Below are 27,139 nucleotides of genomic sequence, written 5' to 3'. Positions count from 1 at the left end.
TAATATAAAATTTTAAGTGCCTTTTTAAAATTATTTGCTATAGAACTCAGTTAATCAATACAAAAATGAAAGAGAGAAAATAATTTCTTTAAAACTATCGTTTTGTAATGTACATAAATATACAATTTCATCAGCAAGGAAAAAAGATATCTGTCTATATTGAATATTAAAGATTGTAATTTTTGTTTTTGTTTTAATACCAACTGTAATGAGGAATGTAAAAATGAATTTTACGATATCTGGTATTTCAAATGTCAGTCCACATTCTCTACAAAGTTACATGAAAGCGTTAAATGCCTGCATGAGAGAAGACTCGACAATACTGACAATTCTGAAGACTGATTTATTCTCATACACATTTATGTAGTACAACAGGATAGAAAATTTTTGTTCATATAAACTTACAAATACACACAATAAACGGGTAAAAATCGTGATTTTTTTTTAAAAAAGCACATTAGTGAAGGTGATGTATTACTTTTTTTTTAACATTTAAATTTATTTGAGAGGAGAAAATAATCTTGGACAAGATTGATCTACCAAATATGAAAGATTATACCAATAATTGGTTTATCACAATACATCATTAAGTACAAATACAATCAAACTGAACTTATGTACTGCAATGTATTATTAATCAGTTTCAGTTGAGACTTTTAGTAATACCAAAAAATGGGATATCATACAAAAATATGTAAAGAACATTTTAACATTAAGATGCCAAATGTGAAAGTGGATAATTTACCTGCTTCAATTATTCACAATATAGTTAACCTGACTCTCAGCTATCTTGTAAAAAAAATACTTTATGCATTTAATAAAAATGTAGATGGTTAAACTAATGGTGATGAACAATATTAATTAGTAAGTGTGTTAATTATATTTTCTCTCTTGATTTTGAGGGCTTCTTCTCACGATTACAAAAAATTAGCAGCCTAATGTACCATTTTCTTATTCCTAATACGTAAGAACATAATTACTCCTTATGTTAATGTTGTATTCATTCAGTGGCAGGGTTTTATATTCACAGATTTATATTCATTTTAAATCTTTATAACCCTAAAAGTCCTTCAGCTGCATGATGTTAAAATCATTTTAAATATTTAGTCTTAAATGTTTAAACAATATTTTACATATATTGTTGTACTTTTCATATAAGGTACAAACGTACATCAACTACAATGATAATGGCAAGAATGTTATTCCAAGAAACTTTCAAACAGTTCAAAACTGTTCTCTGAAAGAAGCCAATATAACAGTTTTTCTTTAAAAAATGACCAAGAGGGGATAAAAGTTTGATTTATTTGGTCTTAAGTTCACATTTATTGGACGGACTTAAACAGCACATGTACTAAAGTTTGACCACAACAAGACTAGAATATTAAGTCTCTTTTATGTGCACAACATACAAAGTAATATGTAAGAAACTTTATATTAACAACAAGGACACATAACTTTCAATGTTGACTGCTAGGATTAACTTAATATAACTGTGACTAGCAGGTTACAACACTGAATCCAAGTTCAACTAAGCTGTTGATAAACAAGCACACGATAAAGTATCATAGACAATAGTAATATTTTTGATCTTTTAAAGAGCCTCAAAAAATAATTTTGATTTCATTTCTACCAGAAGCATATTAATCACAATAACTGAAATACTTTCTTTGCACTATGAAGTACATATTAAAAATAAAAGAAACGTTTATTGGTGTTTTTTTTGCACTCCACAAAAAGTTCCTCAGCATCCAACTAAATGGTTGCATTAGCACAGATAATGAATACAATTTACAAACACATATGAGAGAATGAAACACAGTAACCTTCTACAAAAACATGAATAATACTTTTAATGAACAAAATGAAAAAAATAAAATTAAAGTATCAATGAAATAACCTCCAAGACAAAATACAATCAGTATTAGAATATTTTGTCCATATTAACAAATGAAAAACAGCTTGCAATTTGTGAATGCAGAGAACTGTGGAATTAGGGGGAAAAAATCTTATACAGCAGATTTTTGTATCAAAACCCCTAACAGTATGCATCAAACTTATGAATTTACCCAAGTAAAACTTTAAGCAGTTTATGACCAATAAGTCAAATTGCTTATGGTTCATTTCCTTCACTTGTTTTTCATGTCTAGCAATGCATAAAAATATTTTATATCTTTAAATAAAATTATAAAAAAAATCTGTTTCAAAAATTGGTAAGTGGCCTTTGGTAAACCGATGAAAAGAATGAGCAATATTGCTGCTACTGTAGGCTTGTTTTAGACTCCTTGGTGTGTTTGTTTTTTTCCTTCCTCTTCTATCACAGTGTTATACTCACTGTAAGATGGAAGTAATACATGTATTAATGAAATTACAGTTGCCAGATTAACACAGAAAATATGAAAGTTGTATTCTTCTTAACAAAATTCTGACACATCAAGACTGAACAGAAATATGAAAGCAATAGAGCCAGAATATAGTTCAAGTGGATGTGGTATCACCAGATCTTACTGGTTTATTTTTGTCTTCAGATTCACAACCATCAGCCTTACACAAACTTTAAGTAACAGATAATAAACACAAAGCTATCACTAATGACAGTAGCATTACATTTAGTTGAAATGTGTAATGCAATTCTAGATAAATTTTCATGTTGCCAAAAGCACATTTCCTCATGAGTGAAGGCAGGCTCTTAATAATAGAGCTTACATATTCCTGTGCAAAACTTGAATATTTAAATTTGTAAATAACAGACACTGTCTTATTTTAGGTATTAAATACCTGAAATGGAAAATAAAACAAACAACGTTCTCACAACGAATTTGATCACACTTTTGATTTCTCTCTCAAGATTTATTCTATCCAGGACTGAAATTAACTATTACTGCTCTCATATTCATTTAAATCACTTGTAAACAAAAAATATCACAATAACCAGTTTAGAATAACTACCAACATTAGAACAGCCTTGTTGATTATATACGAAAAACAGCAAACTGCACTACTGTTCATGTTAAACTCTAAGTCTTATGTTTGGGTGATGATTATTCTAGTATTTCAAGACTCCATTAACTGTGACTGAAAATTGGGAAATATATGTTGTCTATATACTATCCATATCAAAGTGGTTTAATAATGCAAACAAGGCATTGTTCCAATCATTATTTCTAATGACAAATATACTAACCACAGCAAGTGTGAACGGCCTTAAACTAACTTTATTAACTTGATAATAAATTAATCCTTTAAATACAAAATAAGATTTTCTATCTAACCATAGCCTAGAAAACATGTGCTTAAAGAGCTCTATCCATTCACTAATAGACAAGTCCTGTCTATTTCAACTTTTGCTCAAAGTAAGAACGTAAATTAAAACTGTACTTAGATTCAGAAGTTGTAAGAGTTTGGAGATTTTCATTTTGCTTCATGCTAAGTATTTAAGTAGAGGTTTTATGAAAGTATATATTTCTACATACTAAATGTAGTCTGTCTTTTCTTTTTCACATTGGTAATGTTCCACTTATCCAGCTGCTTTAACCACACCTAAGTTAAATTGTGGGTCAAGAAGGTTTTCAAAATGAACATTTTTTTATTTTGTGGTATTCACGTAATTTTATTTTCATAGTGTTTTTTTGGATTCCAAAACCTGTGTCTACCTTAGATTCCTAAAAAAACAAATTATTTATATAAAGTGTAACCAACAGACATGGACAACAAACTGTGTTGTCTTTCAGAACTATAGGAAACTGTGTACTCACAAAAACTTTTATTTAGAAATTTTCACAAAATGTAAGCCTGTGAAGTTCACCTCTTTTGAATTTTGTTAAACAGTAATTCGTGAGTCAGGTTATTCACAAAATGTAAGCCTGTGAAGTTCACCTCTTTTGAATTTTGTTAAACAGTAATTCGTGAGTCAGGTTATATATATTTTTTAAAAAGTACAAATACAGGGCAATGTATATTATATGTGTTACAGTATGTGTGAGTTCTGCACTCATGCCGATACAACACTATTATTATAACATAAGGAAAGAACTTCTTGAAGTAGCTGCATATTTTAAGTATTTTTAACACTACCTGTATGGTTCTGAATGTTCTGTCCAAGGCATGACAAATCATTGAAATAATTCTTGAAATGTACAGAACTGGAAGCTTTAAATGAGCATTGGATCACATTATTGCAAGAGTACAATTTTATTGCACAACATTGACTAGGCTGACAGCCTGGACAAGTTTGTTTAAAAGTGAGTAAATGTTTGTTCAGACTATCTGATTTAAACCTGATTTTTTTATGCAAATAGGAATTTCTGCATAAATAAATTCAAGTATGCAGATATTAATGAGTTTCTGTTCCAAATGAACCCAACGTTTTAACACTTAGTCCTATTTTTTGATAAAATATTATCATACATTGGTACATTTTGTTCAAAGATATACAACACCATCTAGTACTCTTGTTATCCAATGGATAAAGACGAAGATGGCTATTTATGAAGAAGCAAAGAAAGAGAAGATGTCATCCAACTTGGTAACATGCACAGAAGCACAATTATAACTACTATATCAGCCTGTCAGCAATATGGCTGATTATGAGAAACAGCTCCAAACAGTTAAAGCATTGGGTTTTTCTATAGGTTAGAGCTGAAAGGATGATGCGACCCATATTTTCCAATCCACCTGATGCAGTATATTTGTATAGTTACACATATATTGAACTTCACTAGGTTTCAATCAGTTACAGCTTATAGCAGTGAAAAATTAATGGATTCAAGATAATGTACTAAAACTTGCCACCAAAGAGTAATCATTCTTGCTTTGACCACAAAACGTTTGGTTAACTATTTTTATGTGTGTTAAGCTTTAAGGTTTATAGCCTTTTATGGAGTAGTAAAAGTATTAAGATTAAAAGGATGGTACTTTGGTACCTTAGAAATCCCATCCTTTCTATATGTTTCTACAACAGTCTTCGAGTTAACAAATAGATACCTGTTTTGTGGAATCATTGGTGTGTCTTCTTCAGCTGCCTCTAGATCTTTTGTCATTACTGGTTTGTCATCAGTCTTGTGAAGTAGGTTCTTTTCACTGAAACAGAATACATTACTAATTTATTACAAAGAGTGCTAAGTATCTCATAAAGACACATCGGGAATATTTGATGCTTATATAAAGAAAGTTTGATTATTCAAGGTTGATCTCTATTTGGTAAAAAGTTAAGGGAATGACTTTAACAGTGTAAATGAACAAACTATCTAACCACAAAGCACTGGACAAGTACTTAGTAAGTCTATTAACCCACGTAACTTATTTCTATACATGAAAAGATTTTAACATGTTACACCATAAACATTATTAAGTGTTTGATATAAAATTACGTGATTAACTCAATATAATTGATTCGTGTTTCCTAAAATTATCATATACTCAAAATTAAAATAATGTCACAAAAATAATCACAGAACTGAAAATAAGTTTTGATATTTCTAATTTGTTTTTATTCCAACTATCCAAGAATTAAAATATTGCTGTTATGATTTCTCATTATTATTTTCAGCTGATTCAGATTTGTTCAGCTTAATTAATTTGTGTCATGACAAATAAAATTAATTGTTGAACTGGCATTTTGCCGATTCTAAATAATATATAAAATTAATTGTTGAACTGGCATTTTGCGGATTCTAAATGATATATTTTTGGTTAATTTCACACTAGATTATTACCATTTACAAAATACTAGTTAATTTACATTAACTAAGGATAACAGTTTTAGTCATAAGTAGTTCAACATGTAAGGTCCTGGAGATCTTTAATTTATGTGCATGGCATTAGTAATGTTTACTACAGTTCTGAATTTACTACATGTATGTACATGAAATTTGACAAACTTATAGTAAGCTTTACAAGTTCACTGCACACAGAAAAATCAGAAATGTTAATGATTTATTTCTTCCAAAGATTTATATGTGAATTTGGAAAGTCTTTATTGAGTCAAAGAAACAAAATTAAAACCTGCAATGGAAAAATAAATATACTGAATGAAGAAACATCTTTTAACAAAAAACTGAACAGAAAACTGAAGAAAAATAAATACAACATGTAGAATGTAGTGACATATATAGAAAATCAGAAAGTTGTGAAATGTGAGTTTAGTGTAGAATGAAGAAAATGAGATGAACAGCAAAGAATTGGATAATTATTAGAGAGCATGCCATGAAATTCACTGGAAAAAATAGGAAAATAAAAGAAACAGATTGGGCTTAAAATTAGAGAACAAAGCGAGATTAAACAAATTTTAAATAATGGAAGAAAATATCCCTGAATGAAAAAAACAACAGAATTATGCTACAAGATGAGGAGGATCTGATGAATAGGGCAGAAGATGGGTAACAGTGGAGAAGAAGATGTGACTTAAAATAACAGCTTGATCGATATTTTGTGCTTTGAGTCCAACCTGTCTATGGCAGAACAAAGATGAATGAATGAATATGTTCAGTAGTTTAGGATTGAAGCCAAGTTTATCTTCACATTATAAGACAACAACTAAATTATCTACACACAATATACATCAGTCGAATAAAATAGTCACAGATGCATTTATGCTTTCACACACATGTAGAAAACAGAGCCAGATTGCTTACATGTCAACTGGAGATGCTGAGTTAATAGCTTCATCTGTAGTTTTAACTTCATCCATGTTTGCTTGGAAACTGAAGAAATCCAAGTATTATATTAAGTATAAACAATTAGAAAAACTATAAGTAACAGCTTGACTTGTTATCCTTGTCCTAGGGAGTTAGAACTGGGAAATTAGTGTAATTTACGAGTAGATTAATTGTCAGGCTTATTTTTTGATTACTTTAAATTAACAGTTATTCATACAAAACTAGAAATGTTGTATTAATCAAAAATAGCAATGAGTAAAATTACAAATTTCAACTAATTGCTTATTTTCATAATTCATGACACTCACTAACAATTAAGCTGAATAATGAATAACTTTAAAGTCATTGAAAATAATGAGATATCATAATACCAATATTTTAATTACTTCCATAGTTGGAATAATTTAAAACAATAATAATCAACACAAGTTTTTAATAGATGATTATTTTTATAACAGTAGTCAATTTCATCATAATTATGATAATTAAACTAATCACCCAGCTCTATAAAGAAACATCCAAAATATTAGTAAACAAGAAATATTAACATACATATTTTGAATCAATAATAACCAAAATAATGGATATTTTATTCAGATGTATTTAGAGAATTTTTAGAGAAAAACATGATGTTATGAAATGTTAACATTTTTTTTTCAATCTATAATAAGTAAAATAATGAATATTTTATTTAGAAATGCTTGAGAAAAACATGGCCTAATGAATGTTCATATGGCTGCTCTTAGAGCAGTTATCTCAAAGTATTTACGTTATCAAGATATATTTTCCTTGTCTACATACTGAAAAATTGACATTCAGATTTAAAATAAACAAAACACAGGTTATACCAAAAATAAAGTTGGTTGACAATATCTTAACATTTTTGCCCTAAAATATAACAGTTTACACTTGCTATTAAAATAACAAACCAAATTATTCTTTAGTAGTCTTAAGAGTTCTTAATTTTACTTAAGTTTTAAGTACTTAATACTCTCTTTAACTATGATTTAATAACATTTTAAAACTCTAATCTTATTTGTAGGAACACATGGTTTGGCAAACTATCACATACCTCTTATTTTACACAAGATTCTATATGTTTGTATTACCATGTCATTATACTATTTACCTTTTATGTTCTAACATAAACCAAACCATCTAAGTATAAAGTGTAGCCCAACTTATATTTATTTTAATTGCAAGAAACGTATGGAAAACATTTTTATAAAATTGATTAATTTGATCTTTTACTTTGTGATTAAATGCCATAGTTAGTTTATCATTACAGTGTGCAACAACAACAATTCTACTGCTTCAACAACATAGATAAGCCAGTGAACTTCAAATAAACACTACAACTAAATTATTGGTCAGTTTAAATAACTGAAACATATTTTTAAAAAATTATATATATATATAAGATAAAAGACACAGTTTCAACTGATATTTGTGATGGTACCAACTTATTAAAAAAAGCTCAAGCAGATGACAAATTAGAAACTGTTTCTGACATGAATTCTTAAACTTCCATTTGATTATTCCATAATCCATTTACAGATGTTTCAAACTGTATTTAAACATGTACATAAAGAAGCAATTGAAAGTTGAAATAACACCAAAATTCCAAATTTTCCCATGACAATTATATTATACTTTAACCTCTTATGTCAGGTATCACTCAAAATATCTACATACAAAATAAGGTCCCATTTATACTTATTTGAATAATAAGAAATATTTGTGAGTTCATTTGTTACTTAAGTCTCATAGTAAAGAAAGACAGTAATAAAATATTTCATGATCTTTAGGGAATTCTAACAACACTGCTAAAAGATAAACCATTGGATGCAGTTTCACAAGTTGAAATTAGAAAATTAGTGACAATTAATTATTACATGAATGCAAATTCACTTAGTAAATTGTTAGAATATTTCTTTTTACACTTATAAATAGTTACTAGTTATTATTAACGACCAATCAGAGCAAGTCACCCTGGTAAAAGATTGTAGCTGAACAAACATGTTTTTCTTTATATTCATACATATAGACAAAAATGTACTGTTTCATTACCTGGATACTCTCACTGTAAACAATATTTTTGATCATGTTATAGATTCATATATCACCCGGATTCAAATAATACAAAGATTCTTCCATTAACCAAAACTGTTCTTACCTCCCCTTCTCTTCATCAGAGACATTTTTTTCATTTCTGTTGCTATCAGAATTTTTGCCACAGACATTGTTCCTTAGTAAGTGTAGCAATCCCCACTGGTAGCGGAAAGAGCATGTTACATCAATGGTGATAAGTGTCAAGAGAATAACAACCACCACAACTACGATTATTACAGTATTAGAAACTGTTCCTTTTTCATGGGTCAGGGGCTGATGACTGTTCATAGTCCCTAATGTCACATGGAAAAAGGCCAAATAAATGAGATGGAATTCCAGTATTTTTTATAATCAAACAAAGGAAGTCTGTATAAAAAAAATGAATAACTAAGAATAAAACTAATCATGTTACTTAACCACATGACTCATGTATACAAGTTTTACACTTAACCACATGACTCATGCATACAAGTTGTACATTTAACTGCATGACTCATGTATACAAGTTTTACACTTAACCACATGACTCATGCATACAAGTTGACCATTTAACTGCATGACTCATGTATACAAGTTTTACACTTAACTACATGACTCATGCATACAAGTTTTACACTTAACTACATGACTCATGTATACAAGTTTTACACTTAACTACATGACTCATGTATACAAGTTTTACACTTAACTACATGACTCATGCATACAAGTTTTACACTTAACTACATGACTCATGCATACAAGTTTTACACTTAACTACATGACTCATGCATACAAGTTTTACACTTAAATACATGACTCATGTATACAAGTTTTACACTTAACTACGACTCATGTATACAAGTTTTACACTTAACTACGACTCATGTATACAAGTTTTACACTTAACTACGACTCATGTATACAAGTTTTACACTTAACTACATGACTCATGTATACAAGTTTTACACTTAACTACGACTCATGTATACAAGTTTTACACTTAACTACATGACTCATGTATACAAGTTTTACACTTAACTATGACTCATGTATACAAGTTTTACACTTAACTACATGACTCATGTATACAAGTTTTACACTTAACTACATGACTCATGCATACAAGTTTTACACTTAACTACATGACTTATGCATACAAGTTTTACACTTAACTACATGACTCATGCATACAAGTTTTACACTTAACTACGACTCATGTATACAAGTTTTACACTTAACTACGACTCATGTATACAAGTTTTACACTTAACTACATGACTCATGTATACAAGTTTTACACTTAACTACGACTCATATATACAAGTTTTACACTTAACTACGACTCATGTATACAAGTTTTACACTTAACTACGACTCATGTATACAAGTTTTACACTTAACTACGACTCATGTATACAAGTTTTACACTTAACTACATGACTCATGTATACAAGTTTTACACTTAACTACATGACTCATGTATACAAGTTTTACACTTAACTCATTGACTCATGTATACAAGTTTTACATAACTACATGATTCATGTATACAAGTTTTACACTTAACTACATGATTCATGTATACAAGTTTTATTATATTTATACAAACACAATATCAGAATACTGAAGGCCTCTTTATGATTGTATACACAGAGCATATAACGACTGTGCATTCTATTAGACCACATCCTTCCTTTAAAGATCAAGTATAAACATGTTAAAAGTCTTTTATCAACTGTTACCATTTTACGTTGTTACCATACTATTCTATTGCACCAGATTTTTATAATGTAGACCAAAATTTATTGATGGAAAAAATGGCTATTTTTAGGCACTTCTGTTCTGAAATCTGAAATGAAATAATTATGAAGATTGTGTAAAAAAGGAATTTGTTATCTAGTATGATTTTTATCAGTTATTATGTCCATTCACTGGTGTTAAGCATTTAAAACAGATTATATGTACATAGTTCCTGATGTTGCTAACTTTCTGTTTTGTTTAACACCAAGAAAGTTTTTTCGTAAAGTTAGTGTTAAAACGTTCTTTATTTCATTGAAAAGACACAAGTTGATAAGTATGCTTATGAAAAATATGTAGTGAAATACCTATTTAAAATATATACAAAACTAAAGATCAACTCTGTAATAACTCTTTGAATTAACCTAATGTGATGCAATCAATGACAAAACTAGTGAGTTATTGCTAAGTGTTTCTGTTTATAACTTAAAACACGTACCAAGCTGTAACTATTAATAAAGCTTACAAGCCTTATTATACTGTTTATTATGATATGTTAAACAATTATATCATCATTAAAGCTGGTTCAAGGATAAATAGAATCAGGTGTAACACAATGTATAAACAAACAACTGTAATTTCCTTATTTTTTTAAAACAACTACCTACCAGGTAGCATTATCAAACTTATAGAAAACTGTTTTAATAAACTTAGATTACAATTTATAGTTAATAGACTTTATAGTCGTATTTAATATTGATTGAAACAGCTACTAAAATTTGATTTAAAAAATGCATATTTCTTGTCCTTATTTATTTGAACATATTGTTTGTGATTGGTAACGTGCACAATAGTTGGCTCTGTCATAAACTTCTGTTATTACTAAAATTCTGAAGAATTCCAGGATTATACACAATGCCACTGTTACACAAACTCTTACCTTCAGCTGTTATACACAATGCCACTGTTACACAAACTCTTACCTTCAGCTGTTATACACAATGTTACACAAACTCTTACCTTCAGCTGTTATACACAATGTTACACAAACTCTTACCTTCAGCTGTTATACACAATGTTACACAAACTCTTACCTTCAGCTGTTATACACAATGTTACACAAACTCTTACCTTCAGCTGTTATACACAATGTTACACAAACTCTTACCTTCAGCTGTTATACACAATGTTACACAAACTATTACCTTTAGCTGTTATACACAATGTTACACAAACTCTTACCTTCAGCTGTTACACACAATGTTATACAAACTCTTACATTCAGCTGTTACACACAATGTTACACAAACTCTTACCTTCAGCTGTTATACACAATGTTACACAAACTCTTACATTCAGCTGTTACACACAATGTTACACAAACTCTTACCTTCAGCTGTTATACACAATGTTACACAAACTCTTACATTCAGCTGTTATACCAATGTTACACAAACTCTTACGTTCAGCTGTTATACACTGATGTTACACAAACTCTTACCTTCAGCTGTTATACCTGATGTTACACAAACTCTTGCCTTCGGCTGTTATGCACAATGTTACACAAACTCTTACCTTCAGCTGTTATACACAATGCCACTGTTACACAAACTCTTATCTTCAGCTGTTACACACAATGTTATACAAACTCTTACCTTCAGCTGTTATACACAATGTTATACAAACTCTTACATTCAGCTGTTACACACAATGTTACACAAACTCTTACCTTCATCTGTTATACACAATGTTACACAAACTCTTACCTTCATCTGTTATACACAATGTTATACAAACTCTCACCTTCAGCTGTTATACACAATGTTACACAAACTCTTGCCTTCAGCTGTTATACACAATGTTACACAAACTCTTGCCTTCAGCTGTTATACACAATGTTACACAAACTCTTGCCTTCGGCTGTTACACACAATGTTACACAAACTCTTACCTTCAGCTGTTACACACAATGTTACACAAACTCTTACATTCAGCTGTTACACACAATGTTACACAAACTCTTACCTTCAGCTGTTACACACAATGTTATACAAACTCTTACATTCAGCTGTTACACACAATGTTACACAAACTCTTACCTTCAGCTGTTATACACAATGTTACACAAACTCTTACCTTCAGCTGTTATACACAATGTTACACAAACTCTTACCTTCAGCTGTTATACACAATGTTACACAAACTCTTACCTTCAGCTGTTATACACAATGCCACTGTTACACAAACTCTTATCTTCAGCTGTTACACACAATGTTATACAAACTCTTACCTTCAGCTGTTATACACAATGTTATACAAACTCTTACATTCTGCTGTTGCAATAATGTTATACAAACTCTTACCTTCATCTGTTATACACAATGTTACACAAACTCTTACCTTCAGCTGTTATACACAATGTTACACAAACTCTTACATTCAGCTGTTATACACAATGTTACACAAACTCTTACATTCAGCTGTTACACACAATGTTATACAAACTCTTACATTCAGCTGTTACACACAATGTTATACAAACTCTTACATTCAGCTGTTACACACAATGTTACACAAACTCTTACATTCAGCTGTTATACACAATGTTACACAAACTATTACCTTCAGCTGTTACACACAATGTTATACAAACTCTTACATTCAGCTGTTACACACAATGTTATACAAACTCTTACATTCAGCTGTTACACACAATGTTACACAAACTCTTACCTTCAGCTGTTATACACAATGTTACACAAACTATTACCTTCAGCTGTTACACACAATGTTATACAAACTCTTACATTCAGCTGTTACACACAATGTTATACAAACTCTTACCTTCAGCTGTTTGGAAAATCCTTGTTTCATCGTCACTGTAACCAATCTCATTTTTGGCTCTCAATTGAACCTTGTAGTAGGTTTTGGGTTCCAATCCAGTTATAATATACTGGGCTCTTTGCCAATTATCTTCAAGCTTCACTATCTTGACTTGACCATTTTGCTTCCATTTGTCTTCACTGTCTTTTATGATCTTATAAAAAAAACAACCTCAAATGAAATGTTTTATAGAAAACTCAGGAATTCAATAATGTACTGAATAAAAACTGCAACAAATGTGAAGATTAGAAAAGATATAAAAAATAGAAGGGACTCAGTGAGAGTAAAGTGAAAACAAGAAAAACTTTACAACTTGTTGGACTGATGATGCATTTTGAGAATAGCTGAAAATTGATGTAGGCTCTTCATAACGAGGGCATTACAAAGTGCACAAAGTATCTTAAAAGACTGTTCAAAAAATGTATCATTTTGATGAAATGGAGGCAGGGTTCCCACATGTGTTATTAATTTGTCAGACTGTAAACAAATTAGTAATGAAATACAGAGTTGTGTGCTATCATGCAAATTCATTAGCAAACCTATGCACACAAGTGACTCAGACCCAAATAAAGGAAAAACCATACTGAACCAAATGTATATTTCATTACATGACAGCAGTGTTTCCCAAACTATGTTCTGCAGAATACTGGTGTTTCGTTTGAGATTAATAGGTGCTCTTTGAGAAAATCATAATTTTAATTTTTAATAAAATATTTAACACTTTTTGTATGATCATGACTTGTTATGAAATATTTTCTGTGGACTAGAATTAGATAATAACGATTTCAAGTTGAAGAATTATAGAAGATCCCAAAATTATTCTATATAATATCTTAGTGGAGAGGTTTGTACCTAAGATATATTATAAGCATAAAAATGTAAAATTCATAATACATATTAAATAGGTAAATAAACAAATAATATACATATCTGGTATCGCATACGTATTTGTTGGCACTGCAATATATGGGTGCAGAGGGTGTTACATACACAGCATACTCTCTTCACCAATATTTCACATGTCTAGTGTCTATACAAGTCCCCAATCGAAACAAAAGTGTTTTTATTCATACTTTAAGTCCAATAAATGTAAATAGCTGAAAACAGAAATTGTGAAAAACAAAGCCTTTCTTACCCCCAAAAAATTGAAATAAATGATCATGATATCGAGAGAGTTCAAAATAAGAATGAATGTTCTCAATCTTTCATTGGTAGAAACTCTATTACTAGCAGTGAATTGTTGAAGGTGAAAAAAACAAAAATCCAGGTAAAAGAATTAAATTAGAAACAAGTGATAAACTACCAAAACAAAAGTTATTTGTCATTTGGTCTTATGTGTGTTGGAAATAAAGATTGTCCTGATGCACGGTGCATGGTGTGTAATAAAATACTATCAAGCAGTTCATTGGTTCCTGATAAACTTCATAGGCATTTGGAAACAAACCACAATGAACATAAATGAACAACATAATTTTTTTTGAGGAAGAAACTTAATACAATTGATAATTGCAAACATTCTCTGATTAAAATTTCTAAAAGAGGCAATAAAAATGCAACCGAGACATCTTGCAGGGTAAGTTATCATATAAGCTTGCTGGAGAAGTGCATGCTATTGGAAAGACACTTATTAAACCTTGAATAAAATATGTTATAATGTACACATTTAGTAAGAAAATTGATGCTACAGGTTTAATAAGGCTACTGAAGAGGACCTGTTCTTATGTGACTCTCTGGAAAGCAACATAACTGGTAAAGAAATATTTCGTTAACAATTTTATGAAGAAACACGAAATTGTTTGGGAAAAAATCTACTGATGCATGCAATGATGGTACCCACACAAAAAGTAAAGTGTGATTAAATTACTTTCACATAGATAATCCTGACTTCTAATACCTAACCATGTATATTCATACGATTATAAATATGTATAGAAAAATGTGTCAATACATTTAGAACTTTCCATGTACAATTCTGTGTTATGATATAGTGTAAGAATGTAGTAATTACAGTGGAGCGCCATTAAGCCGCGGACCAGTAAACTGCGAAATCGCTTAAGCCGCTGTAGCAAGTCTTGTGAGCGATGTGAGCAAGGATTATCACGGCTCACCGCTAATTTAAGAATGTGTAAAAACGCGGCTTAAGAATTTAATCCTGGTTTTATAACTTCAAGGGGATATTTATTGATATTATAATGATCACGCAATGGCCCGGATGAGGCTCCTCAGCGGAGCTGTTGGCGACTTCGGCTTTTCAGTCACAGAGGTTTAAGCCGCGGTTAAGCAGGTTAACCCCCCAAATACCGCGGCTTAACAGTGCTCCACTGTATTGTACACAGAAGTATTTTATTAGAATATTGATAAAAAAGTGTTAGTACCACTGTTGTCTATTGTATCTCTGAATCTATGCATAATAATAGTAGTCTAAGCATACACATATGTTATTTCACTATGGATTCAATAAACTAGCTTATAATACTAACTTTTTATGTCTTTTTCTGCAGTATGAATTTTTAATCCCACAGATATAACTAAATGAATTGTTATTATGCAATATTTCAAAGTGTAAAAACTTCAAAAGTAACATTCATTATTTTTCCTAAATAAAACTGTAAAAAAACTTAATATAACTGATACTGTGACCTATACCCTAAAGTAGCGTAACTGATAAAGTTCAATCGGCTTTCCATTGTCTTGGTTTATAGTCCATCTAATCACTACTTTGTCTGGAAATGCACTTATGTTTCCTGGGGGTGAAATAATTGTTGGTGGGTCAGGGGTTGATTCTTTTGGCATTGTCCATGATCCTCTGTCAAGCCACATCCCTGTGCCAACTGCATTCTTCGCTGCAAATCGAAAAATGTAGGTAGTTCTTGGTTTCAGGCTTTCCAGAATGTAAGTTGTTCCTGTACAGAAAGGTAAAACATTTTATTCTGTGATTAAACTTAACTAAATACGTTTATTGACTTTTACACCACAAGAATATAATGTGTTATTAATATACTATTTAAATCAGAAATGGGCATGTACCTATTCATTGTAACTTTTGGTCACCACCTAATGGTCCAGATGCCTTGATATAGCATGATATACAGAAATTATACACATGATTAATAGAAATTAACTATGAAACACTTTCATATTAATGCAATACTGAGACACCACTCTTTAATTACATGTCACAGTCAAAGCCCTCTCTTCACAGAAATATATTACTGTGTTAATTTATTTATTACTTATCTTTTATTTGACACTACAACACAGTATTATTTAATTAAATGTTGTGTGATTTTTTTTATAACAAAGCCACATTGGGCTATTTGCTGTGTCTACCAAGGAAATCAAACCCTTGGTTTTAGCACTGTAAATCAGGAGACTTAACATTGTCTCAGCAGGGAACAATTAAATATTGGATATAGGGCCAATTAAAATATTTGTGGCTTGCTAAAACTGTCACTGAAATTGATGAAACAGAAGCAAAGAAAGAAAAGATTCAAAGTTAAACTAAGAATAAAAACAAACAAAGTAACTAAAATTACTAACCTTTTGTCATTTCTTTTATTTTAGAATTTTCTGGTAAATCAGTTTCTTGTCTGTATTCCACCAAGTATGAAGTAATAGGCATACCTCCATCATCCTTAGGGCCCACAAACTCAAAGGAGATTGTTGTAGATGTAACATCTTTGTAAATCACTTCAAACAATTTTTTTGGGACAGCTTAAGAGAAATACCACCTCATAAATTATGGAGATACTATAATTTTCATTGTTACTTATAATTATCTAAACTAAAAATTAATTGCACAAATGATACTGCAAGATTCAAGATGACCCTGAAGGTTCTTTCTCTGTCACTGATCATGTTTAATCTGTTAGCAATGGGAAAGCAGTATTGCCCACCTACACAGTTCCCATTCTAACAAGTACTTACAGAGGACAGAGAGGTCAATATTAAAGTAGACACTCTGAAAATTTTTTCACAAGCCTTCCACTGTATGTGGAAATTGGTTTTCAAAACAATGTCTGACCAGGCCAAAGTCAAATGCAAACTTTTTTATTTTCAACTTTTTTTTAGCAAATAGCATAAGTAAAAAAAAAAACTTGCTGGTCATAATAACTGATATATTTGGTATGTCTTTTTAAGTATTAAGGTTCTTTTTTTCTCTAACAGTTTCCACCATTTCCATTATCCTCATTATTAACATATTTGTTGTTAGCCATACATTAGTTGAAGATAAAACATCATAGATTTAATTAATTAAAAACATTTCTTTTGTAAAATTTTTAAAGTTTACCATTTTCTTAAATTTACAGTAACATTTTTGTTATTTTTAGTGTGCTTTCAAATAACACAGTAAACTAATCTTAATCAATAAAATTACAAAATATTTAGGAAATTACAAAATTGAAAACAAAAACCCTACAATATGTCTGCTAGTTTACAGCATTCAAAAAAGTGTATGTATATGAACAGAACAAGTAAACAAAAACATCTTAAAGTTGAAAAGTGCCATCATTATTTATTAATGATGCTGAACTTACATGATTCAGTTAACTGGATAATAATGTTGTCTTTCCCATGAATGTTAACTCCCTCACATTTGTAAGAACCATATACATTTGTTTTGGAAGAAGGTTTCACCTGTAACACAAAACATCTCTTGTTACAGTTTACTTCTAAAATCTTTCAAGACGATTTATTCTAATTGGATGATTTTTTAATGCATATAAATTATTAATTTATTTGTTGTTAAACATAAAGCAATATAGTGGGATATCTATGTATTTCCCCTACAGGTTTTAAATCTTGGGTTTTACCATTATAAACCATCAAACTAACCACAAGAGGGCCAGGAACAAAAGAAAAGTAACATGTTGACATCATGTACAATTAAAGTTAATTAACTTGTTACTTCTAAGCATAGAAATGTGCATGACTTTGAAACCAGATAAATAAATAAATTTGAATCAAATCATTAGGTTCTTTCAATGTCCATATATAAATAAAAAATTTAACATGAGGGAATCTTCAATACCCTGGCTGTAATTATATCTCAAAATCAATTAAGAGGTGGAGTTATGAACTAAAAGAAAAGACAAAACCATTCTATAAGCCATTATGCTGCAGCTAAAAAATAGTGTGATTATAGTGTATGGTTAAGATTTCAGTTTTTTTGTATACAATTTTTTTATAATACACATATTGCTTTCATGAGAAAAAACTGATGAAGACAGGTATGCATTTAAAACTATCTAATTAGAATAAAAAATACCCCTTCCAATATTTGTAAGATATGACTTCAAACATTGTTGATAATTCATATGTAAAGAAAATTGCATTTTTAAAAAAGAACTTAGTATGACAAACTTTTAAATGATATAATAATTTACTTTTGGAAACTGTAACCCAACCTGATGACTATCTATTTATATTCCTTATGAATTAGTGAGTTACAATATTCAAATGTCTCTAATAAATGCTTGCATAATGTTTAGCATTTGAACTATGAATCTGAGAGCTCACGATTCCCAGTCCACTAACTGGCACAAAGTACATTCCACCCTTTGATGCTGTCAATAGATTATAAAAAGTGACAGTCAAATCCAACTATTCAGTTAGATTTAGAGTTAGAAATAGGCACGTTGAATATCTGTTTTCCCTCTAGTCTATTAAATGAAAATTAGGGGTAGCTATACACAAATAGCTACTAGTGTTGCTTTGTGGAAAATGTGTGGAACCAATTAACGCATCTTTAACAAATATATAACCAGTATCTTCTTTTTTGTTCCTTCATAAACTAATTAATAACACTTTTAAATTTTTTTTCTTTATTTTGTAGCATGTATATAATGTACTTTCTTAGCTGTTCACACAATTTCAACTTGACAAATCACTAAATTTTTGTGAATAAAAAATCTTGGTTAATTTAAAAGAAAACTGATATTATATGCACACAAAAGTTTCTGAATCCATCAGAATAAAACTGAAACAGCATGTACCATTTAACTGAAAGAACAGGTTAGATTTAACACTCTAGAATTTTTTAGTAATTTTAACATGAAAAACAAGGTATGGTTATCTCATTTTGTTGGTTTAGTAACCTTTTCTAGCAGAGTTTTATTTTCCGTGAATAAATACTAATCAAGTAGAGTTAACCAGATTCAAAGAACACAAAAAAGTCACTTTCACATGTTTTCGAACACTGCAAGTCAAATAAACACAACATAACCATAGAAAACACTCAAATACTAAATAAAGAAATAAACACAAAATTAAAGAAGCCTTACTTATACAACAACTTAAACTCAAAATAAACCAATACAAAGGAACACCTGTATATCTATATTAAATATAATAAAATAAATAATATAAAATTATATATTCAAACATCTAACACCGCCCTCTACATTCCTACACTCAGTTACACAGCCCCTTTCAAACATGTGGTCAGCTTCTGGTCAGTTACCTCTTTCTTTCTTTGTGAACCTGACGATGACCGAAGAAGGTCAAAACGTTGTTCACTCTTCTACGTAAAATATTTTCTCAACCAAAATGAGCCGTTTTTATATATAGATTAAGTAATGATTGGGAACACTTGAGATTTACGGTAAAACTAATCATTGATTCAGCATACAAGTTTGTTCAGTTTCTTTGAGAATGTAAGCTGTAAAAATATATTCCAAATAAAACATTTTTAATGGAAGCCACTTCAACTGTGAATTAATTTAACTCCTAAACATCAAATAGTGACAGTGTCTGATAATAGTTATGTCTCTTTTGTTGAAAACTAATTCTAACAATGCAATTACCCACCTTACATAAACAGTCCAGAAATTTTATTGCGTATGGTAATAATTACTAGGATATCATGAAAATAAATTTTGCAAAATGTGCAAAATATTATGGGTTTAAAGAACACAATTATTTTGTTATAAAATAATAAGATTTTGGAACTTCAATCTGAATTTGAGATGTTACAAATACTGACATACTGTTAGCCTACTGATTATACTATATTATCTGTTGAAGCAACTTAATCTTTTAATCTAATAAACAAAAAACATTAACACTTACAAGCAAGTTACTGTATCCTCCTTTCCCATAAATAGTGTAAGTTTCACTCTGGTCAGACTTAATCTCTTGTCCATTAAAAGACCACTGAATAGTTGCATTTGGAATGGCATCAGCAATGCAGGTTAGATTGACCGAGTATTCACTCCATGTTTTCATGAACTTTGACTTTGGAGTACTTACTGGGCTTAACTGTTAACAGATTTGTAAGAGTGAAAAATGTTAATTATACATAAGAATAACTTTTAAGATAGTGTAATCAACTGAACCAACCAAAAGTAGAACATCTACAGTGGAGAACTGCATCAATAATTAATTATAAATTTTCCCCAAACACCAAAACAAGTGACAATCTTCAGCTGATCTTTTACAGTAAACATCTTTGTAAGACAAAACACAAACACTGAATTTGAGTATATTTTTAACTAAAACTGTTGTATGGAAACATGTATAGATATTATGAACCAACAATACAAAAGACAGAATTTTATAAGCCTTCTTCAAGTTTCCATTCATCTTTTTCTGTTTTCTTTTCTCCATATATTTGTAGGTTTCAGTCCATCCAATCATCTTAATATTTAAATTGTATAATTTTCATAAGACTTATTTTGTTGTATTTCTCAAGAGAAATGTAACAATGTATTAGCAAGACTAATCAAATAACTTTAGACTTTTAGGCATGTTGAAAGATTTTCCTAAAAATATATAACACTGCACAACAATTTTTTTCAAAAGTTTTGCTTCCTGAAAAGTTTTTGCTGATTGTGACAGACACCTGGTGGGTATGCACAAATATAGTTTTGATTTTGCTTCATCACGTAGGAACTCTGAGAAATACAGTTAATTGTTTACCAGCAATAATGTATTTAATTACATTTATGTTTCTAATATGCTATTAAGTTTAACATAATTAAAAGTGTTTTGCTCCTGATTTTTGTTTGTATTCAATGTCCGGTGCATCACGTTGCAGTGTCCAACAGTAGTCATCAAGCATTGACAGATTCCAGTTGCCCTGATATCATTTTTCCATTATAGCAAAACTGAAGATTTCAATGAAACGGTACGTGATGGGCAAATTTGGATGTGATTTTTGTGATCAGCAGCCAAAAATCTATAAGGAACACCCAACAGTGTTCAAGAAGCAAAAACTTTGTTGTGCAGTGTAATCATAAGTGATAAAGTCAAAATGTTAAAAATAATAATAAATACAATATATATCTATATCTGTGTGTGCAGGTAACTTATGGTAATTTTCCAACTGATATTACGATCTGCAGAATTTGGGAAAAAATATTTCACTCAATAAACATTATGATATTAATGATAGCATTACTCATATTCTCATAATATCTAAGATTATTTGAACAGACAGAAACTAATGCAAGGAAAAATTGTAGAGTGCCTAGTTAACACCACAAAAGATACGATATCTTCAAAAACTGATGATATCTTACATTCAACTGTTAGATGTCCTGCTTTTTCCACTTTGCCTGCCATGTTTTCTGCATGACAAAAGTATAAGCCATCGTCTTCTCTCATAACTTGGCTAATAGTCATTTTCAAGCTCGTAATCTCCTTCTCTTGAAAACTCTCTACAATCATTCTTCCTCCCTGACAAATTAATATTTATTTTACCACTCTTTATAAGTTAAAGTTTGGATTAATAACTTAATAAAAGACAAGGTTAAAACAAATATTACTGCAAAATGTTTGTTACTACTGAGATAACTATTACAACATTGTAACTTTTTATTGCTATACCATGTTTCACAAACAGGTACTCACTTCTGAAATACATTCCAACCCACCTCCTGTCAACCAAGAATTATGTGGCTTTCCATCAAGACTCTAAGAAATTTAAATTATAGAGAGAAAGCATAGCTTATGTATGTTCTCCTGATACAATTATTCACAATGAGTTACACAGAAAGTGGGAGAGCAGAGAACTATAGGCAAATTGATGCATGCTGTGCATTGTATCAAAGCCATTCAGGACCCTAATTTATATGACTGTTGACAGCATGAGAGCAAATTAAAAAATAAAAAGATTTTAGTATTTCAGAGTTAATTTTATCTGATTTCTTTGAAACAAAACCGAAGGGAAGTAGATAACCTTCATTAGTAATTCATATGCATGTAAACACACACAAACCTTTCAAAAAATAAATTATAATATTTTACTACTAGACCATTCTTCAAAATGCTTCAAAACCTTTTCACATAATAATTTTGATCACCCCAAAAAGTACTTTCAATCAGTAAATCAAAATAATTTAAAAATATCAATTAACATTTCATAATTGTTAATTTTTAAAAGGTTTTATGTGGGGTTAACTGCACCTTATAAGCATGACTTTCCAAGTGTATAATGCTTTTTGTACTACTCTCTCCGTCACCAGTCATGCATAACTTGATGGCCACTGTACAACATTGCACTTTCTATTGTAAAAAATCTATTGTGAAGGACAGAAAGTTCAATCTTAGACCATATATCTCAGCAAACTTTATAGCTGACATTGGTTTCCAAGAACACATTTAAGTAGATCAAAGTGACTTGACAGATATGCAGTTCAATGGAACTGGTGTGATTTCAGTTTTTTCAGTTATGCTTGTTAATGCTGGTGGCTTGCCAATCTTGATCAATATAAATCATGAATTTTTTTAAATTGATAAAGGTGTCAAGAGATGTGCTCAACTTCATGGAGATGTTTTGTTTTCAAGTTAGATAGCTCTCATTCATGTATCCCATCTTCACTTTGAAGCTGACAGTGTTGCTCTGAATTGGTTTGAAGTGTGGTTCTTGAGTCCATTTTATCCTATATGCTCTGCTGTGAGAGAGTTTCTGCCTACACAGAGAACACAAAAGGCTTCCTTCTTTCAAATGTTGTGCCAACAGTTCCATATCACTTAACTATATAGAGTTATAAATAATCTTCTTTGGAAAAGGCTATGGCTCACATTAAAGCCATTAATCTACCACTGAGACATTGCATCATCAAATGGTTGAAAATTTGCTACAAACTAAATAAGATTTGTCATCTGTGATGCCATGGCTTTCATATGCAGTCAAATGTCACTTCATAAATATTAAACTATTATACAGTGTAATTAACCAGCCCAGTTACTCTCCATACATTTATTTAATGAAATAAAAAAATTATAAAATAATAAAATAACATGAATCCAAGTACTATGCCCAAACTCACAGATTCAAGTTTCTCATGTGATCCTTCTTTACGTAAAGACACTTCTGGATGTGGGACACCAGAAACACGACACTCTAAAGAAGTTGACTTTCCTTCAACAGTGTTCTTTTTTTCAAACTGCAGAATTTTTGGTTTTGCTGCAATAAGAAAAAACATTGTAACGAAACTCCTCCATAAGTATAGATGCAACTTTTTGTACTCCTCAGCAAACACGACTAAGTTAACAAAATGTAATATATTCCTAATAACAAAAAATAATTCAAATATTTTAATTTTGACTGAGTAAAGTTCACTACAAAACAAAAACATGAAAAGGTTTCATTAAATCTAAAACAACAAAACTACATTTCTTAAAACATTAATGAAGATGTTCATCCCTCAGACTCCCACTCATGGCTCATGGTTTGTTTCAATATATTAAACAGTATCCCTTAAGGTCAAACTGTAGTTAAATAGAAAAATCAAGCTAATACATAAAATATTAAAATAAATGAGCAACAAAATGTACAGTCTCTTCACAAGATCATTTTAGGTTAGAAGTAGACACATATAAGTACATTATAAAGCACAGGTACTTTCGAAGGTTACATATGAATAACTTTTAATCACTGTATGATGCAAACTTAAATTACATATTTTGTCACTGCAATATTTTACATGGTTCTCTTTATAATGTATGCCATAATTATGGAAACACTTATAAATACTGAGAGAGGATATGATTAATATGGGCAATGGGAATCTTGTTGGACTCTTAATAAAACCTGGAACTCACACAGAACTGTAAGCTGTAACTGTTTTTTATCTTGTCCAGCTTCATTCTGAGCTATGCAACTGTAAAGTCCAGCATCTTCTTTCTTAGCTTTTTGTATCGTAAGAGTTCCCAAAGTTTTATCAACTAAAAATCTTCCTTCAGTTTGAATTTGATGATCATTCTATAATGGTAAGAAATTTCCATCAAAAAATAATATTAAAATAATCACTGTTCTACTTCTTAGAATATATACTGAACGACAAACTGCTTTTCCAGAAAAACAAATCCACCCTACACACATACACAGATTCACTCTCAATTAAACAAGTATAGGAAACAGTACATAAAATCCATTCAAACAAAATAATTAATTTCAATACAGCAACCAAGACAAACAGTGTGCATAGGTTAGGAAACAGAAAATATACTTTACAGTATTATTCCTTATAATAGTTATAGTAAACTATTTATTTGTTAAATGAATAATATGTGAAATTAAACAAACATCCTCAATCAAAATAAATTAGGGTTAACTAATCAAATGATGATTGTAACTGAAATAAATTCTCACCATACTGTAATGTTTTGGAATTTATTTTATAAAGCTAGGTAACAACTGACATAATGTAGTTGCACTGCCTCACCTTATCAAACCAAGAATACAAAGGGTCAGGATTAGCACTACTAGCCACACACTTGAGTACTAAGCCATTATCCTCGATTGCTTGAGTTTTCTCCTGAAACTCTGTGATATTAGGAGGAACTGTAATATAAAAATATAATCAAATATTAAGTTCTCAGTTTTAAAAGTTCATAACTTATGCGAAACTTCAGTGAACTTAAAACTCTAATCCATAATAACCCATATTCTACACTCTAAAGAGGTGCACTGTTAGGCTATTTTTAACAACTGCATTTGAAGTTATAAACGAAGCCAAATTTTTGAAACTATAGGGAAGTTCACTTTCCACACATTTTTTGTTTTTGTTTCATTGTCATTAAATTTCACAATGTAATTTCAGTGATATCCAATGATTGATGCTAGTTTTTTATATTTTCTTTTAGAAAATGAAAATGGAATTTGTAGGACTCCAAACGTTTACTTTTTTTGATAAATAACGAATATTGTCCATCACAAGAAGAACAGTGATACCACATGAAAAGTCCTTGTGCAACAGTTTCCAACTATCTGTGTTACTGTTCATCCCCTTTATGGTTTTCCAAAGAAGATAAAACACATGCCATCTAGCACAAGTCTTTGTACAACCCCTTAAAACGACTATTACTTCATCTTAAAAAAAACATGATGTTTAAAGAAGCAATTCTGAAAAACAGTTGTGGTAGCTCCCCTCTGTTCATACTTAAGGTTTACCTCTGTAGTACAAGAACCTTCTGACTGTTTCCTACCCCTTAGCTTAAAAAAAATGTTTTAGAATTATGTTGTTTTTCATGGTTCCATTTTTGAATTCAGTGAGGTGCTGAAGAGAGTTACTAACTTTAGCCTTCTCTAAGTGGCAAGCAAGTTTTAAACAAATCCTGAAACTTACTTATCCAATGTTCTTACAGGAAACATTAAGACAGCACTTTATTAACAAGTTAAACTATTTTTGTTGATAAATCAGGTAACGCCTAGAGTGGTAATGTGTCTGGTCTATAAACCTACATTTAATAGTGTGGAATGTAGCTTTTAGTGTGATTAAAGGCTGGTCTTATTACACTTCAGTTTCATGCTTGTACTAAAGAGACCAGAGTTTCATGTTTTACTTGTGTATAATTTTTTAAAATGTCAATGTTTAATTAAAAGTTTTCTTTGTATCTGCATTACCCAAAGGCATTTTGAAAGGACCTTTTGTTTTGTTTTGTTAGATTTCCATTACTTGCATCATGCTTTAGATTAACAGCCCAATTGGCTCTCAAAAGAACCTTACCTTTGTTTACTTTCACCACATGCTGTAAGAGTATTTTAAAGTAAAATAGTTATTTTAGTGACATACAAAAGAAAATTTCCTTTCACAGAGTGGTAATAATTGTTTATTTTAACTTCAGATAGAGTTATTTCCCATTTATTTGTTTCCTTTGTTTTCAATTTAATTTTCAAGAGGAAAACATCCAAACCAAACTGAAAACAGCCTTATATCTTATTAAGATTCATCAGCTCTTTCCAGTTCTCCAATTACAAGAACAGACCACTTTATCTATTGTTTATTATATTGTTTTTATTGCATTATTTACAGTGTATTGTTTAGTATTTAATAAAAAGTGAATATGCAATTAAATATTTGTTACTCTTGTGAACACATGTCTTGTCTATTTTTTTCATGACTTAACTGTTGTTGTAACTTGAAGGTAACTACATCATAAAACCAAAGATCCAAGAACCTCTTGTTGTCAGTAGGCCTAACTTCAATGCTCTGCTGATAATTCATTTACAACATATTTTACTCAAGATGCCAACTGACCACATGCAGAATACCTGAATGAAAGTTTACATATTAAGCACATGATTAGCAGGTCCTTCATATTAAAGGGGTTATCACCCAAACAAGCAGTTGATTTGTAACAAGATATCCTATGAAATAAAACAATCCATTCAGGATATAAGGCACACTGGTTGCCACTAAATACATATATAAATAGACTAGTTTGGGGATACAAAGCTACAATTACAAGTAACTTTTAAAATATGATAACATTTCAGTTGACACACACACAACAGAACTGAACTAAAAAAGATTTTATAAGAG

The 27,139-nt window shown here is 30.2% G+C and overlaps 2 protein-coding genes across 3 annotated transcripts in view; both read right to left on the bottom strand.

The window, feature by feature from the left end:
- Nucleotides 1-323: 323 nt before the first annotated feature.
- Nucleotides 324-20,621, bottom strand: LOC143233375 (fasciclin-2-like). 2 transcript variants are annotated; one of them, XM_076469560.1, is made up of 9 exons: nt 20,439-20,621; nt 17,906-18,005; nt 16,908-17,081; nt 16,014-16,270; nt 13,329-13,521; nt 8,830-9,058; nt 6,630-6,698; nt 4,981-5,076; nt 324-2,331 (listed from the first exon to the last, which is right to left on the bottom strand). In XM_076469560.1, the coding sequence occupies exons 1-9, from the start codon at nt 20,592-20,594 to the stop codon at nt 2,274-2,276; spliced, it is 1,332 nt and encodes a 443-aa protein (XP_076325675.1). In that variant the 5' UTR covers nt 20,595-20,621; the 3' UTR covers nt 324-2,273. The 2 variants fall into 2 exon arrangements, with proteins under 2 accessions (XP_076325675.1, XP_076325676.1); XM_076469561.1 differs by lacking the exon at nt 6,630-6,698 and having other exon boundaries at nt 1,371-2,331.
- Nucleotides 20,622-21,791: 1,170 nt separating this feature from the next.
- The window catches only part of LOC143235629 (fasciclin-2-like), a 66,448-nt gene continuing 61,100 nt past the window's right edge, over nt 21,792-27,139 (bottom strand). Inside the window, exons 7-10 of the mRNA XM_076473862.1 lie at nt 25,040-25,158; nt 24,417-24,576; nt 23,642-23,778; nt 21,792-22,046 (exon numbers count right to left, since the gene is read on the bottom strand). Coding sequence (XP_076329977.1) covers nt 21,792-22,046; nt 23,642-23,778; nt 24,417-24,576; nt 25,040-25,158 — 671 coding nt within the window. The remainder of the gene's footprint in view (nt 22,047-23,641; nt 23,779-24,416; nt 24,577-25,039; nt 25,159-27,139) is intronic.

Source organism: Tachypleus tridentatus, chromosome 12, assembly GCF_004210375.1.
Source record: "Tachypleus tridentatus isolate NWPU-2018 chromosome 12, ASM421037v1, whole genome shotgun sequence".
Taxonomy (NCBI): domain Eukaryota; kingdom Metazoa; phylum Arthropoda; class Merostomata; order Xiphosura; family Limulidae; genus Tachypleus; species Tachypleus tridentatus.
This window is presented reverse-complemented; position numbering and strand designations above follow the sequence as displayed.

Excerpts from the sequence above, each read along its gene's own strand:
- LOC143233375 (XM_076469560.1), bottom strand. The coding sequence starts at position 20,594 with ATGAAAACATGGAGTGAATACTCGGTCAATCTAACCTGCATTGCTGAT. Across the intron at positions 17,082-17,905 it reads TATCCAGTTAACTGAATCAT|CTGTCCCAAAAAAATTGTTT; the intron begins GTAAGTTCAGCA and ends ATTTCTCTTAAG. Across the intron at positions 6,699-8,829 it reads TCTGATGAAGAGAAGGGGAG|TTTCCAAGCAAACATGGATG; the intron begins GTAAGAACAGTT and ends GGATTTCTTCAG.